General features: G+C 31.8%; 1 protein-coding gene across 1 annotated transcript; it reads right to left on the reverse strand.

Moving 5' to 3' along the window:
- Positions 1 to 3,735: 3,735 nt before the first annotated feature.
- On the reverse strand, positions 3,736 to 10,598 carry LOC134249167 (carbohydrate sulfotransferase 15-like). The gene is made up of 7 exons (XM_062731543.1): positions 10,458 to 10,598; positions 9,151 to 9,385; positions 7,067 to 7,186; positions 6,635 to 6,794; positions 5,668 to 5,821; positions 4,725 to 4,872; positions 3,736 to 4,088 (listed from the first exon to the last, which is right to left on the reverse strand). The coding sequence occupies exons 1-7, from the start codon at positions 10,596 to 10,598 to the stop codon at positions 3,736 to 3,738; spliced, it is 1,311 nt and encodes a 436-aa protein (XP_062587527.1).
- Between the last annotated feature and the right edge of the window lie 3,137 nt (positions 10,599 to 13,735).

Here is a 13,735-nt window from a genome sequence, read left to right on the forward strand (position 1 = left end):
TCAACAGCATAAAACACATATTTATTACTTAGTTTTCACAACTGTGATTTAATCCATGGGCGTGGGGATGGGGGAGGGGGGGGGGGAGGTATGCTTAGCCATCCCCCCACACTTTTTTTGGAAAGATAGACATAATTAATATATTGATTGATTGATTGTGTACAGTTTAACGTCCCTCTCCAGAATATTTCACTGATATGGAGACGTCACCATTCCTGGTGAAGGGCTGCAAATTTAGGCCTATGCTCGGCACTTACGGCCTTTGAGCAGGGAGGGATCCTTATCGTGCCACTCCTGCTGTGACATGGGGCATGGGTTTATACGGTCTCATCCGAAGGACCTGCCCATTTAGTCGCCTTTTACGACAAGCAAAGGGGTACTGAGGACCTATTCTAACCCGGATCCCCACGGGGCATAATTAATATAGGCAATGAACAAAGTGAAATAGATTTAGCCTTCCCTTTCAACAGGCACCTCACAGTGTACTCAAAGAAAGAAGAGTAAGTGGTAGTGCTTGATAAAAAAAAAAAATCGGATCCTAATATTTATTTTTTAAAAAAAAAAAAAATTAGGATTTTCGGGCTTGGACTACAAGTTTTGACAATGGACAAATTTTCTTTTCTTTTTGTGTCAATTATTTTTAAAATTTGATTGTTTTCTTTTTCAATTATCTCCCCCCCCCCCGCACTTTCAATTTGCTCCCGTCACCAATATTATCAATACACACTTAATTCAGTAATTCAATTATATTCTTAGAATAAAATATTTAAAAAAATATCTTAGATTATAAAGTAACACGTAGTTTAAAATCGCAATATTTCCGTGTAATATTTATTTTAAAAAAATCATTAGTATATGTTAATCATAGGTATATGTAAATCCTATTAGTATACATAGTTACACAATATACAATTTAGATCAGAAATTTGTTTATCTATACTTGCTTTTTCCCAACAACACTTCATTTATTTTAATCTTAAAATTCGTAATATTAGTATTTGGGAAATAGTGAGAGTTTAATGCATGATGCACGTGCGTTTTAATGCTTATTTAGTTATGCGCAACATTAAGGACGTTCGATCCTGAGTTTCTGAGTGGATTTTGGTCATGTCCTTTATTTATAAAATCCTGCATCATTTTTAAATTCTAACATTAAATCTGAATTCTACAATGCAAATTGAACTATATTCAATGGAAAAACCGCGATTAAATTCCATTCAAGTTGAATTAAACTAGGGACTATATTTTGTGGCGGAAGGTTATTTAGACGAAAATCATCAGTTTTTCCCTTTTGAACAATAAAGGTACTCTTTATTTTGGATTACTATTTTTCCATGTTGGTTGCACACAAAGCTTTTTGCAATGAAATGTGTCATGCTGGTTCTGAAATATCTATTAAATTATTTCTTATGAATTTTATCAACAAAGTGTGACAAATATAGTAAATATATTCTGAAAACCCGGGAAAAAATTGAGCCAAATTTAACGTAAAATTTACACTTTTTTAGTAATATCTGAAAATTAACATCATATACCCCCACTTTTGATATTCTTTTCTAAATATTCAAGATAACTTTGACCTATTTGCTTTAATTCAGAAAAAGTTTAAGACTTTAAAATAATTTTCTTGCTTATTAAATTTTCAATGGCAGAAAATTCACATTTTATTAGTGCAGAAAGGTCAAATAATTGATTATGCGAAGTAATTTGAAACTTTTTCTTAGTTACAATTTTAAAGTGTCTTTTTTTTAAACAGACTTAGAGTTCATTTTGTTTCTTGCTTTAATTGGATAAAAATATTGCAGGGAAAACATCGAAGATGTAATTTTTAATTAAGACCCAAATTTCAGTGCAAGAAGGTCATATTAAATGTACTGTAGCGCCAAAAGAAGCATATTGACACCCATTTTTTTGATTTCAATTTTAATAAAGCTATGTATGTAGAAACTTGAAATATATACTTGGCAAAAAAAGTTTAAGACTTTAAGTATTAGGATCGAACGTCGTTAGTAACTTATAATGTCAAGCTTGCAAAATGGATTTTTTTTTTCAAAATAAAAGGTATAATGATCTTTTTGGCAAAGTTAATCAAACAGTTCAAGAACGAAACCCACAATACATATTTATTTTAAGTATAGGATGGAAAGAACCCCGGTTGATCTCCCTTTTTGGGATGTTTCAATTTGCTAATAAAATCTTGTTTCAGGGCAGATTTAGAGATGATGGTTTCATCATTTGCAAAGGTTCTGAGACTGAGATTCTTGATTTCTTTGAACTTTGCAATCAGTGCCATCCGTACTTAAAATTCACCTTTGAAATTTCTGTTGATTCAGTAAACATTGTAGACACAAAAGTGTGTAAAGGAAGAAAATTTCAAGAATCAAACAAACTTGATATCAAATCTTAAGTAAAACCAACAAACAATTTCCAATATCCACACAGAGAAAGTTCTCACAACCCAGTGGTATTCAAAGGTTTCGGTAAAGGTAAATGCAAAAGACATGTGAGAAATACCAATGACACTGCTCTCAGTACTATTCTACAAGACTTTAGGAAAGACTTGTCAAATAGAGGCTTCTCTGATACAGAATTAGATCCTATTATCACAGGAATAATGGGAACAGACAGAAATGAGATCCTAAAAAAATTAACGGCCAATTGAGACCCCACCATAAATTGGTTATGGTTACAAAATTTAATCCGAGTGTCAACGGACTAAAAAACGCATCTTAAAATACTGGAACGAAACGAAAACAGACACAAGATGAAAAGAAATATTTACCTTGGAATCAATTAAAGCTTATAGCAAAGATAAAAGCAAAGGCGATTGTGATATAATTTTTAGATCATGTTTACCACAAGAATACATTGGTGGACCCCCTGATGAGGCAGGCATTGGAGCAAGTACCCGTCACAAAAACTGCCGAACACTCTTTACTATATATATATATATATATATATATATATATATATATATATATATATATATATATATATATATATATATATATATATATATATATATATATATATATATATATATATATATATTAATGTATACTATATTTTCAACAGAAAGGAATTTCTGGTTTAGAAGTTTGGTTTAGAGTGTAGGGTCCTAATAAATTTCATGGACAAGTTTGGCTGATTGATGTCTTTATTTTTACACCAGATTTCCAGGATTTTTTTTATGCCCTATTCATAGTGTTGTAGTTATTTATGGATGCCATGGGTTTTAGAAAGTATTGTTAAAAATTGACTTGCCATGCTTAAAGATAACTGAAATCGTGCACTGATCAAAATGTACATATATACATGGGATGATTTGTTTATTTATATTACTCTGGATTAGGTAAAAAATTGAAACCGAAATATAAGTATAGAGATTCTGATAAATCCCGTAAAAACAACTTCCAAGTTCAAATAATATTCAAACTCTGAGGTGGGGTCAATATTCAACAGGGTCAATTTTCAACTACTTGAGGTCATCAGGGATAAGAAAAAAAATTATCAAGCTGTTGAAAAATGACCCCGGGTATAAATTCAACGACTTTTGGTCTCAATTTTCAACGGAGAAAAAACACCCCTGGTTCAATATTCAACGTTGAAAAATGACTCCCGGTTCAATTTTCAACTCGGGTCAATATTCAACGTTACACCTGCATACAGTGACGTCTCCATATGAGTGAAAAATTCTCGAGAGGGACGTAAAACAATAATTATACAATCTATTTTTCATAGTGAACTATAGTTAGCTTTATTGTTTCTCTTGACATATTTTTCTGTGTTAAAGACAGAAGTTCGTGTTGAGCTACATGTAATTGACTCTATCCCCTCTAGTTTGAAAATATAGTTTATTTCTGTTTCGTTTTTTGCTATCTGTTTAGCTCTAAACTTGAATCTCATATCCTTCCATAGATACCGTTCATCATTCAATATGTCTGCCAATTTTCTATTAGGTTCCTTGAAAAAATCAGTTAATATGTTCCAGGTTTCTTTCAACATAGATCCCTGCAACAGCTTGTTTTTTGTCTCGTACTTTTGTGGCACTTTAAGAATATGTTCCAAAACGTCAGAATAAATGTCTCCTGTAAAAGAACAACAAATACAAAATTCCGTATCTTTGCATTTCTATACACATATTTAGATGATGATCAATTCAGTTGTAATTAAGAATGTTTATTTTAGATATTTTTTTAATATATCTTTTGTAAAATAATCAAAGTCGTATGCTTAAAGCATGAAAACTATACTTCTTCTCTTAAAATTAGAATTATAGTATAATGCTTACCAGCAGTTCCATTTAAAGTGATAAATTCTTAAGTTCTATGGTCGATACAATGACCTTGTCAGCAAATGCAATTTGTCATTGATTCAAACACTGACTGACTTTTTCGTACCAATTATTTGGCCATGCTTTACTCAATGAATTGGCCATGATTAACTCAATGAATTGTCGACAGATTTTTCCGTTATATCCCAGTCTTGTTCCCCCATAACACCTGATCCCACCCCTGGTGTTTGGAGGTCCGTGCTCTGATCCCATTCTGTATTGTTTTATGTATTTTTGAGCTTGAAAATTGTTCGTTATCTCCATAAATTTGAGTTACGAAAAATTTTCAAGGTAATACAAATACCAACATGGAAACACAGTTCTTGAATAAATATATTTTAAATGAAAGCAAATACTTTGATGGTATTTAGACTGAATATTGTCTACTTACCAACACCAAGAAACGCAAATAACTTAAGAAGAGTGCTTTTCATATCCTTATGGTAGTCTTCAGTTCTTAACACTAGAAATTGGTCTCTAGGAAACACATCTAGCCACTCTTGTAGATGGATATAATATAAACTAGCGGATAATAGTAGCTAAAATGTGTTTAAAGGACAACGTCACAAATAAATAGTAAAATTCAATTTTCTCTCCAATTATCGCAAACAAAATTTAATAAAAATTTAACAATGCGTTTTTCATTTTATTACATTTTGGTATTTTATTATATTTTTTTAACGTAATCTATTTCAATTATCTTACACGAAGAATCTGTAGTAAGAATATAAATACTAATAGTTACATGTATGTGAAATGTGCGAAATTTAATGAATACGCAAGATACATGTGAACATTTGAAAGATGTCAATACATTAACTTTATATTTTTGATTGCATAAATAAAAAGAAAAGAGAAAATTATAAATATATCTGCAATTATAACTTCATATATCAAATGTTTATTCTGTTTCTTAAGGACAAATGATACAAACAAACCTTGTTCAAAACTTTTGAAAGTAATTATATAACAACTTGAGTCATGTTTTAATGAATAAAATGGAAAAGTTTCACCGCGTTTTTTTTTATTTTTTTATTCAAAATTGCACAAAAATAAAATTTGAAATAAAAGAAATATTTGTATAGAATAATAAGGATGGTTTCAGAAGGGTAGTATTTTGAACATCACAGAAGGTTTTCACTTTATTTTCTGGAAATTTATAATTTACATCCTTTGCAAAGAAATTATGTCAAAAACTATTTACCAATCAGGGCATCCATTTTGTGTTTGTGTCATCTGTCCTTAATATACTTTTTTTAAATAAAAGAATTTGGGATAAATATGAAAAAATCCTTATTAAACAAAATAATAATTTTGATTTAAGTTTCACTCACTTTCATATCCTTACTTAAGTCAGATTTATATAAACAAGTCTTCAGACTGTTATTGGACAAGCATGTTCTGAAGAGTTCAATGCCTTTCAGGACTGCGCTGTGAAATTCTTCTGGTGTGTCACAATAATGTCCATGCAGATAATGACTGTAAAGTCTTAAAATTATAAACGCTTGTATAAGAAACATATGGAGACAACAAATAGTATTCAAAATCAAAAGTCCATAAAACAATACAAAATAGGAGCAGAGCAAACGCAGACCTCTGCAACATCAGAGGCGGGATCAGGAGAATCAAGTGAGAATCCCCTGCCGACCAGTCACACCCGCGTGTGCTCCTTGACATGATCGGGAATCTTACAAATTATAAGAAATAGACAGAGGTCTCATTTGCGAGTTTTATTAAATGAACAAAGCTCAGAGAGAAAATCGTCCTCAACGTCCATAACATCATTGATAATCGACCTCATATTGCTGTGTTTTGTCCAGTTTAAGATAGAAATGTCATTTTTCTGTCGTTTCTTGAACAAGGATATAAGTAATAGAGTAAAAGATTTTAGATTTTTAATGACACTTACTATGCATACAGGCATACTTAAACCAGCATACATGTACAGGTATAAAGCCTTTATTAAGTTGGGATTTACTGTTAATGAATCAAAGTAAATTAAATGCAAAGTCACAAAATAAACGAAAATAATATTTTTCAAATAAATATGGGTTGAAAGACCTTACATGAAGCTATCGATACAGTGTGTGACCTATACTTAATTACTGATTATCTTTTAGAAGTAATACATAATTTCAATTCACCAAGGAAGCTTTATCATGTTTTTATTGTGTTTAATGTAGTTTAAAGAAAGAAAAGGTCATATACATACTATAAGAAAGTTATTTCCCTTGATCTAATTTTATATATTTTGTTTATAATTTATCAAATATATCTCGCAGTGAGCTCAAACCTTTATACCTTTCTGCAGGTTCACGCAACAGAAGTATCAATTTAATGTTCGGCTGCACGTGCCTTACTAAGTGGGGTTTCAGAAATTTAGGCTCACTGGAATTAGGATTATTTTGGGGGATTTCCCGCCAATGGTTGTGGTCCCAAAAATCCATAGGATCAGCATGACCTACATAGAAATTTACATCATAATGAAAATATAATAAATTTTGTTTATTCTGCAAAATAAAGATGTTTGATATACCAGTAAATACTATTAATTTTTGTTTTTATTTATTTATTTATTTTGATAAATGAGAGTCTTTGGTGCTTAAATGAATACTCAATTTGACAGACACATAGTATACATTTAAGTCTATTAAAGTTATAGAACTGAACTTTGAATCTTCACTAGACAATACTCAGAATAAAAATCTATGCCAAGTCATATGTTCTGTATACCTGTAATCAAATCTGAGTAGCGATTCCTCTTATTTAAGCCAATCTTTGTCCTCCCAATTTCGTTGGCTCTAAAAAAGCTTGAAAACTCGTCCAGAGTTAGGTTTCTGTGATCAGGTGAGTCTAAATTAATTCAAAAAGAATTGAAAGAACATATCGATTTTTAAGATACAAATAACATAAACCATAGATTCAAATATTTATTATTAACAGAGAACTATAAACCTTAGGATAAGATCTTCACTTTGTCAAGAAAAAAAATTAAATGGGGATTCTGAATTTATTTGTTTCTGTATAATAATATTAAAGTCCCCAAAAAGTATATGTTAGTAGGACCTAATTGTACTTAACGGACTGAAATGCAAACTTAGTAATATGCGTTTATTTTTAAAAATTTATTAATTTTTTGAACATGTTGAAATCTTGTAGAACGTTTGATTATGAACAAATGTTTTAATGAAAACTAGCACTTGAGAATTCATCGTTCTATAATGCGCCAGTCCGACTGCAAGACCATAAACTGACAACAAACTTAAGTCAAAATTTCAAACTAACATAACTTATGAAATAATTTTGATAATCAGAAACATTTTCATCATTTACCGAATTCAAAATTTTATACAAAATTGCAATTTTATAAGCAAATACATTCAATTAAACTCAATATATTAAAAGTAAAAATTTTGACTTAAGTCTGTTCTCAGTTTATGGTCTTGGAGCTTGGGAATATCAGTTGAATTTCTTTTTCAAAATCGGTAGCTGTAGACATTATAAAGTCTGTTGTATTTGTACAACTATGCACAATTATAAAAGAGATACAGGTGAAATGTATTCTTCCTCTCTCTCTCTCTCTCTCTCTCTCTCTCTCTCTCTCTCTCTCTCTCTCTCTCTCTCTCTCTCTGCTTTTATTTGTCTCAAATCTATTTCTCTCTTTTTCATCTCTTTTCTCTCTATATCTAATTCTCTCATTCTTAACCAGAATTGTTCTTCTTTTTCTGTTCTTTCTTTTTTCCTCAAATCTTTTTACATTCTCTTTCTGTTCTACAAATCTTTGCATTTGTTCATCTAACTCTCTTTCTCTCATAGAAAATATTTCTCATACATTTCTTTCTCTTTCATTTTAAACTTTTTCTGCATCTCTTCAAACATTTGGTCTGCTTTCTCTCGACTAGTAATTGAGCTCTTAAAAAATATTGTCTTTATGACACAAAGAGAATTTTTAGAAAAAACGGCGCCAAAATGCACGATTTTCTGTGCGGTGTAATTTATACCACTGCCACTTTTAATACCAATTTTTTATTTCTACACTATGCACAAATATTAAAGAGATACCTCACCGATACAGGTGAGATGTATTCTTCCTGCTCTATGAAAGAGAAAGAGAGAACGGTGAAATGTTTTCTTCATGAAAGAGAAAGAAATGTATGAAAAATTTTCTTTGAAGAGAAAGCAGAGGAAATTCGACCTATAACTATACACCAAGAAGATGCGAGCATAAGGTTTAAAACTGTACTTTCTTTGGAGACAAGAATGACAGCTCTAGAAAATGACAACCAAGAGATTGCTAAGGGATTTTTTTTTACAAAGATTGATGGAAACACAGAGATAACCAAGACCAAGATACAGATCACCATCACAATCTCCTATAAGAGATGATCGATTAAGATCATATAGTCCTGAAAGAGAGAGAACGTTGGAATGTTTCTAATGTGGTGAGATGGGTCACTACGCAAGAGACTGGACATACTCTTGATCAAAAATATCTTTTCAAAAATATCTTCGTACATAAATGGATTCTTTATAATAAGTGCCGCCGGAATGGACAATACTAGTATACATGTATGTTACATAATGTTTGAAACATAATTTGAATGTCTTAATAGTTACATGTACCGTCTACCACATTATCTGGAACTAGCTTTACACATCATAAAAAAATTGATCGTACCCAGGACATGCTTCTGGGTAATAAAAATATTTTTGCTTCAAATCAAAATTATAAAATGCCCCCTGGAACAAGTATTCAAGTCCTAGGTCTATATAACACTGATAATGAAAACAATAAAGAAATATGCTATTAAAGTTACCTTGCCCGAAACGTTTCCACGACCAGAACTGAGTTTCCTTATTTAAAATACCAGTGTTGTTCAAAATCTGTGGATGCTGGGTCAAACGGAAGAACAGATCTGTTGCTTCAGATTTACACACACCAAATATATGGAAGAATAGGAAGCATCGAAGTTCTTTCTTCGGACCCTGGGTTGTATTTATGAATTTGAACCAACATGGATTTTTTAAATTCTTCAGGAATTCCTCTCTCTCCTGTATTTTAAAAGTTTTCTTCGTAAGTAACAAAAAAGACAAGTAGAAGAGGAACAAGATGAAATGGAGTAAGATCATCCGCCATCTTTAAGGTATTTCCATCCTTAATTTTATGCACTTATTTTCACTGACGATAGTTTAAATTAACTAATTATCTCAAAAATGTATATGTTGACATATTTTACTTTAGTTGTAAGACATAAATAACAGAAGTATATGACAACATTAAAAATTGTTAAATCCTACTAAATAGTAAGGTACGCATTAGGTGAAACTGGTTCCTAGCATAATTTGCAGATATCCTCAAGTACACAGAAAGTGATTTCATAAAATCGATAAAAAATTGTTACAGTATAAAACGTTTTGTGATTATGATTTCATGTCAGTTTGACAGCAGAATTTTACACGATGCTACATGCATTTATAGTGTACATCTTGCTAATGAAGTTTAAAATATAAAAAAAAGTGTAAACTTAGGAATCAGAAAAAACAAACCCCTATCAACTTTTAATACTTAAGGAATGACTCTAATTCTTGGCCATATTATCGAGTATAATCTGGTTTGGGTCAGTTTACGCTTTATAATCCGCGAAGCGGATTATAAAAAAGCGTAAACTGATCCAAACCAGATTATACTCGATAATATGGCCAAGAATTAAAGTCATTCCTTATAATTTAATTTTAAAATAATTAAACAACTTTTGATGTAAAATTGTGTTGCTTTTTATAAGTTCAAATTTACCGCGCAATGATACAACCGTAGTAATGGAAGTGATTTGAAGCGAGGGGAGGTAATGACTGATTCATAGATCTAGCAGCCATGATGTTTGTTTACATGAGGTAAGAACGAGTAATCGATTAAAGTTGAAGGTACATTTATTAAATCTGGAATTTTCCATGGATTTCGAGGACTGGAAATGAGGGGATTGCATGGATATGATGATTAAGCTGGTCGTCAAGGGGGTGTGTCCCCATACCAAACCAGATTATACAAAATGTTATGCGTTCCTTTTTGGAAATCAACCAATGAGAAGCGAGAATACAAATAAAATTAAATTATATAAATATATACCATGCTAAGTATATCCTCAGTATCATTTCTGGTTATATTACTAGGGTTGGAATAATTCAGGTAATCCTCGAAGATTCTACTTTGCTCTTGTAATAACAAGTTTTCTTGTGGCGATTCATTATGCTTTCTCCTTATGTCCATATGGAAACACACAAATAATAAATACACACTGCAGGATAAAGTCACAGCGAAAAACCATTTTGCTGTTTTCTTCATTCTAAAATGAAAATAAATATTTATGTCCTCTTATGCCCACCATAGCTATTGTTTTTTAAATTTTTATAAAACAAATCATAAACACATCCTGAAAGATGAATTTTGTCATTTATTTAAATGAATTTAATTGTATAAATGTAAACAATTGAACACACAAGAAATTTATAAAACTCACAAGCTCTGATTGTAAGTTATGTAAAATATGATAATATCTGATCATGATCTCCTGAAAAACGACTAGAAAAAAGTACAAATAAGACCAGACAAACAAAACATCAAAGAAAAAGTTTACAATACGATGGCTTATCATTTCTTCACTCTCTCGAAAAAAAATTGAAAATTAAAATAGTAAAAAAATAGTCAAAAAGCTATCCAAGCTATACTAGAATATACGGAGGCCATGGAGGGACATTGACTTATTTGTTATAACTTATTTGTTTTGACTTATTTGTTCTGAATTTTTTATAGCTAGTTATAACTACATAAGTGTAGGTTAGCCATTGAGAACGATTAATTGTAGTTTTGTAGTTAAACGTATAGTACTGATGTGATTAATAAACTTTTTTCTGTTAATTACTGACGCCCTTGAGGGACATTGACTTACTTCTTATGTGTTTTGACTTAGTTCTTATGACTTACATTTGAAATCTTGTTATTTTAAATTTGTTATCACAAGTTGACTTTACAAAACAAGTGGCGTGAAAGATTGAGGCAACGTGTAGTTTCAGAAAAAAGTCAGTAATATTTTGCCCTTGAATTTATTACTAACGACAAGATAAAATAGTAGCCATGTTCCTTCTTCTATCATGATGCAAACTGGAAGTTACATATAAGAAACAAGAAATAGGAATTGTTATTAACAACTAAAACAATAGAGCACTAGTAATCACAGACTAACAATTCATCAATCAAAAACCACAGTTAAAATAGGACTAAACATCATTTTCTTTATAAAAGTAAGCCAAGCAACAGGTTCTCAATAGCTTTCTTACTCTTAGTTATAACTACATGTACCTACAAAATATTCACAACAAATAAGTCAAAACAAATAAGTTTTAACAATAAGTCATAACAAGTAATTATAAGTCATTGTCCCTCCAGGGCTTCCGAGGAAATACGTTGAGTTGAAGCTATTTTTTTTAAACCGCTTGGAATTCGCGGTTCTGAAATACTCTTTTTTTAAATGTTGAAACAAACAAATTGTTTTTCTTTACATGCTTTTAAAAACGATGATAATCTTAACATTTCTAAAGATTTTTAATTAGCCCTGTACATGTCACACCAAGCTGCGTGGAGTCATTACGGCGTTGTAAAATTTTTAAAATCGCCGTAGAATCGCAGGGAAATTGCACAATTTTCTGTAAAATTTTCAGAATGTGAAGATGTCACGGCGTCCCTACGGCGACCGACGCATTTCTACGACGACTTCACGGAGTGCTACTGCGTTTCCACGGAGATGTCTTCGCGATTGACTGCGCCTCCGCGGAGTTATCACGGCGCGTTTTAAAGAGTTTTCACCTGGCGTTCACGGCGTTCTCACTGCGCTGGCTGCGTTCACAATACGTTCACAATGCGTTCTTCACCCATGGATTGATTGATCATATATTGTTTAACGTCCCATTCGAGAATTTTTCACTCATCCAGAGACGTCACCGTATGCCGGTGAAGGTCTTCAGTAGACCTATACTCGGCACTCAGGGCCATTGAGCAGTGAGGGTTCTTTATCGTGCCAACGCCTATCGTGACATGGGACCTTCGTTTTTAAGGTCATATCCGAAAGACCCGTGACTTTCGCTTCTATATAGTGCCGAGCGCTTGGCGAAGACATAGTTACTGCCTATGTTTACGTGTTAGGTTTGACGCGGCTCCGCGAATGAGAATCAAACCCGGGCCTCCCGATCACGAGGTGAACGCTCTACCACTAGGCTACCGTGACCGGTTTCACCAATGGATAAATATTCAGAAGTGTAAAACATTTTTGTTTAAAGATTTAAGTTGCATGATGAAGAGACTTCCATTCATGCCAAGAAATATAATTCTTAATTAAAAATGATCTATTTGAATACTAGTGATTTATTACTAAATCATTAATAGGTTTTTTTTTAATCCTTTTTTTCAATTTTATCGATTCAGATGTATTTTTATATTTTCTTTGATTTCTTTACGATTATAAATAAAACACATTGAGAAGTTGCTACAAATTTTAAGTTATTCCTCCGCAACTCCACTAAAACAACAGCGCAGGTTCTGGTGTAATTTTTTCTGCCCAGTTTTACTTTAATGCTCTCAGTGCAATAAATACTAGAATTATTGCTGATCAAATATAAGACCAGTGTTCTTGTTTTGTGAGCTTGCTGACAACGCTCTAACAACGCCGTGAAAGAGCAAATGTGAACGCCAATGGACGCTGTAGAAACGCCATGGGAGCGCAACGATCGCAGTGAGAACTCCGTGTTGTCATTGTGTAATCGCAGTCGAAAAAAACCCAAGCCGTTCAATCTCATACACTGTATAATAACAAGCACCGTAATATAGGCACCATAGAAACGCAGTGACATCTCCATGGACTCCGCGGCGTCTCTTTGAGATATCCATGGAGGCGCAGTCTTCTATCACTGCGTTTATGCTGCGGTCATGCTTGTGCGTCTTCACTGCGTTCATATATAATGGCCTGCCTTAAAAAAAATTTTGACCACTAAGAAAAAATTAATCTTTATGAAATCCGTAATAAGATTTTAAAAATACATGTATGGCATTGATGTTAAAAATTTTCTTTAAAAAAATAATTCTCGTATTTATATCGCAGTTTTGATTTAAAAATAAAGGTTTATTATTATAAATTATGATATAAAGTTATTCTGAACATTTTTAAAAAAAAATTTAGAGTTCAGTTTATATATGTATTGTATTAGAAAATTTATGAAGGATGAAATGCAATCTGAATTGACTAATCTTGAAATAAATGATAATTGATAGTAACATAAAGGATCCCCTAAAATTTTAAGCAAATTAAAATGAGAAATGAATTCAAAGTCCAGATACAAGGGAAGAAAAATAAGAGG

The sequence above is a fragment of the Saccostrea cucullata genome, unplaced genomic scaffold (assembly GCF_032062105.1).
Source record: "Saccostrea cucullata isolate Sc308-1 unplaced genomic scaffold, CSIRO_AGI_Scuc_v1 ctg25, whole genome shotgun sequence".
NCBI lineage: Eukaryota > Metazoa > Mollusca > Bivalvia > Ostreida > Ostreidae > Saccostrea > Saccostrea cuccullata.

Excerpts from the sequence above, each read along its gene's own strand:
- LOC134249167 (XM_062731543.1), bottom strand. The coding sequence starts at position 10,598 with ATGGACATAAGGAGAAAGCATAATGAATCGCCACAAGAAAACTTGTTA. Across the intron at positions 7,187-9,150 it reads GTGGAAACGTTTCGGGCAAG|ACTCACCTGATCACAGAAAC; the intron begins GTAACTTTAATA and ends GAATTAATTTAG. Across the intron at positions 4,873-5,667 it reads ACTTAAGTAAGGATATGAAA|CTACTATTATCCGCTAGTTT; the intron begins GTGAGTGAAACT and ends AACACATTTTAG.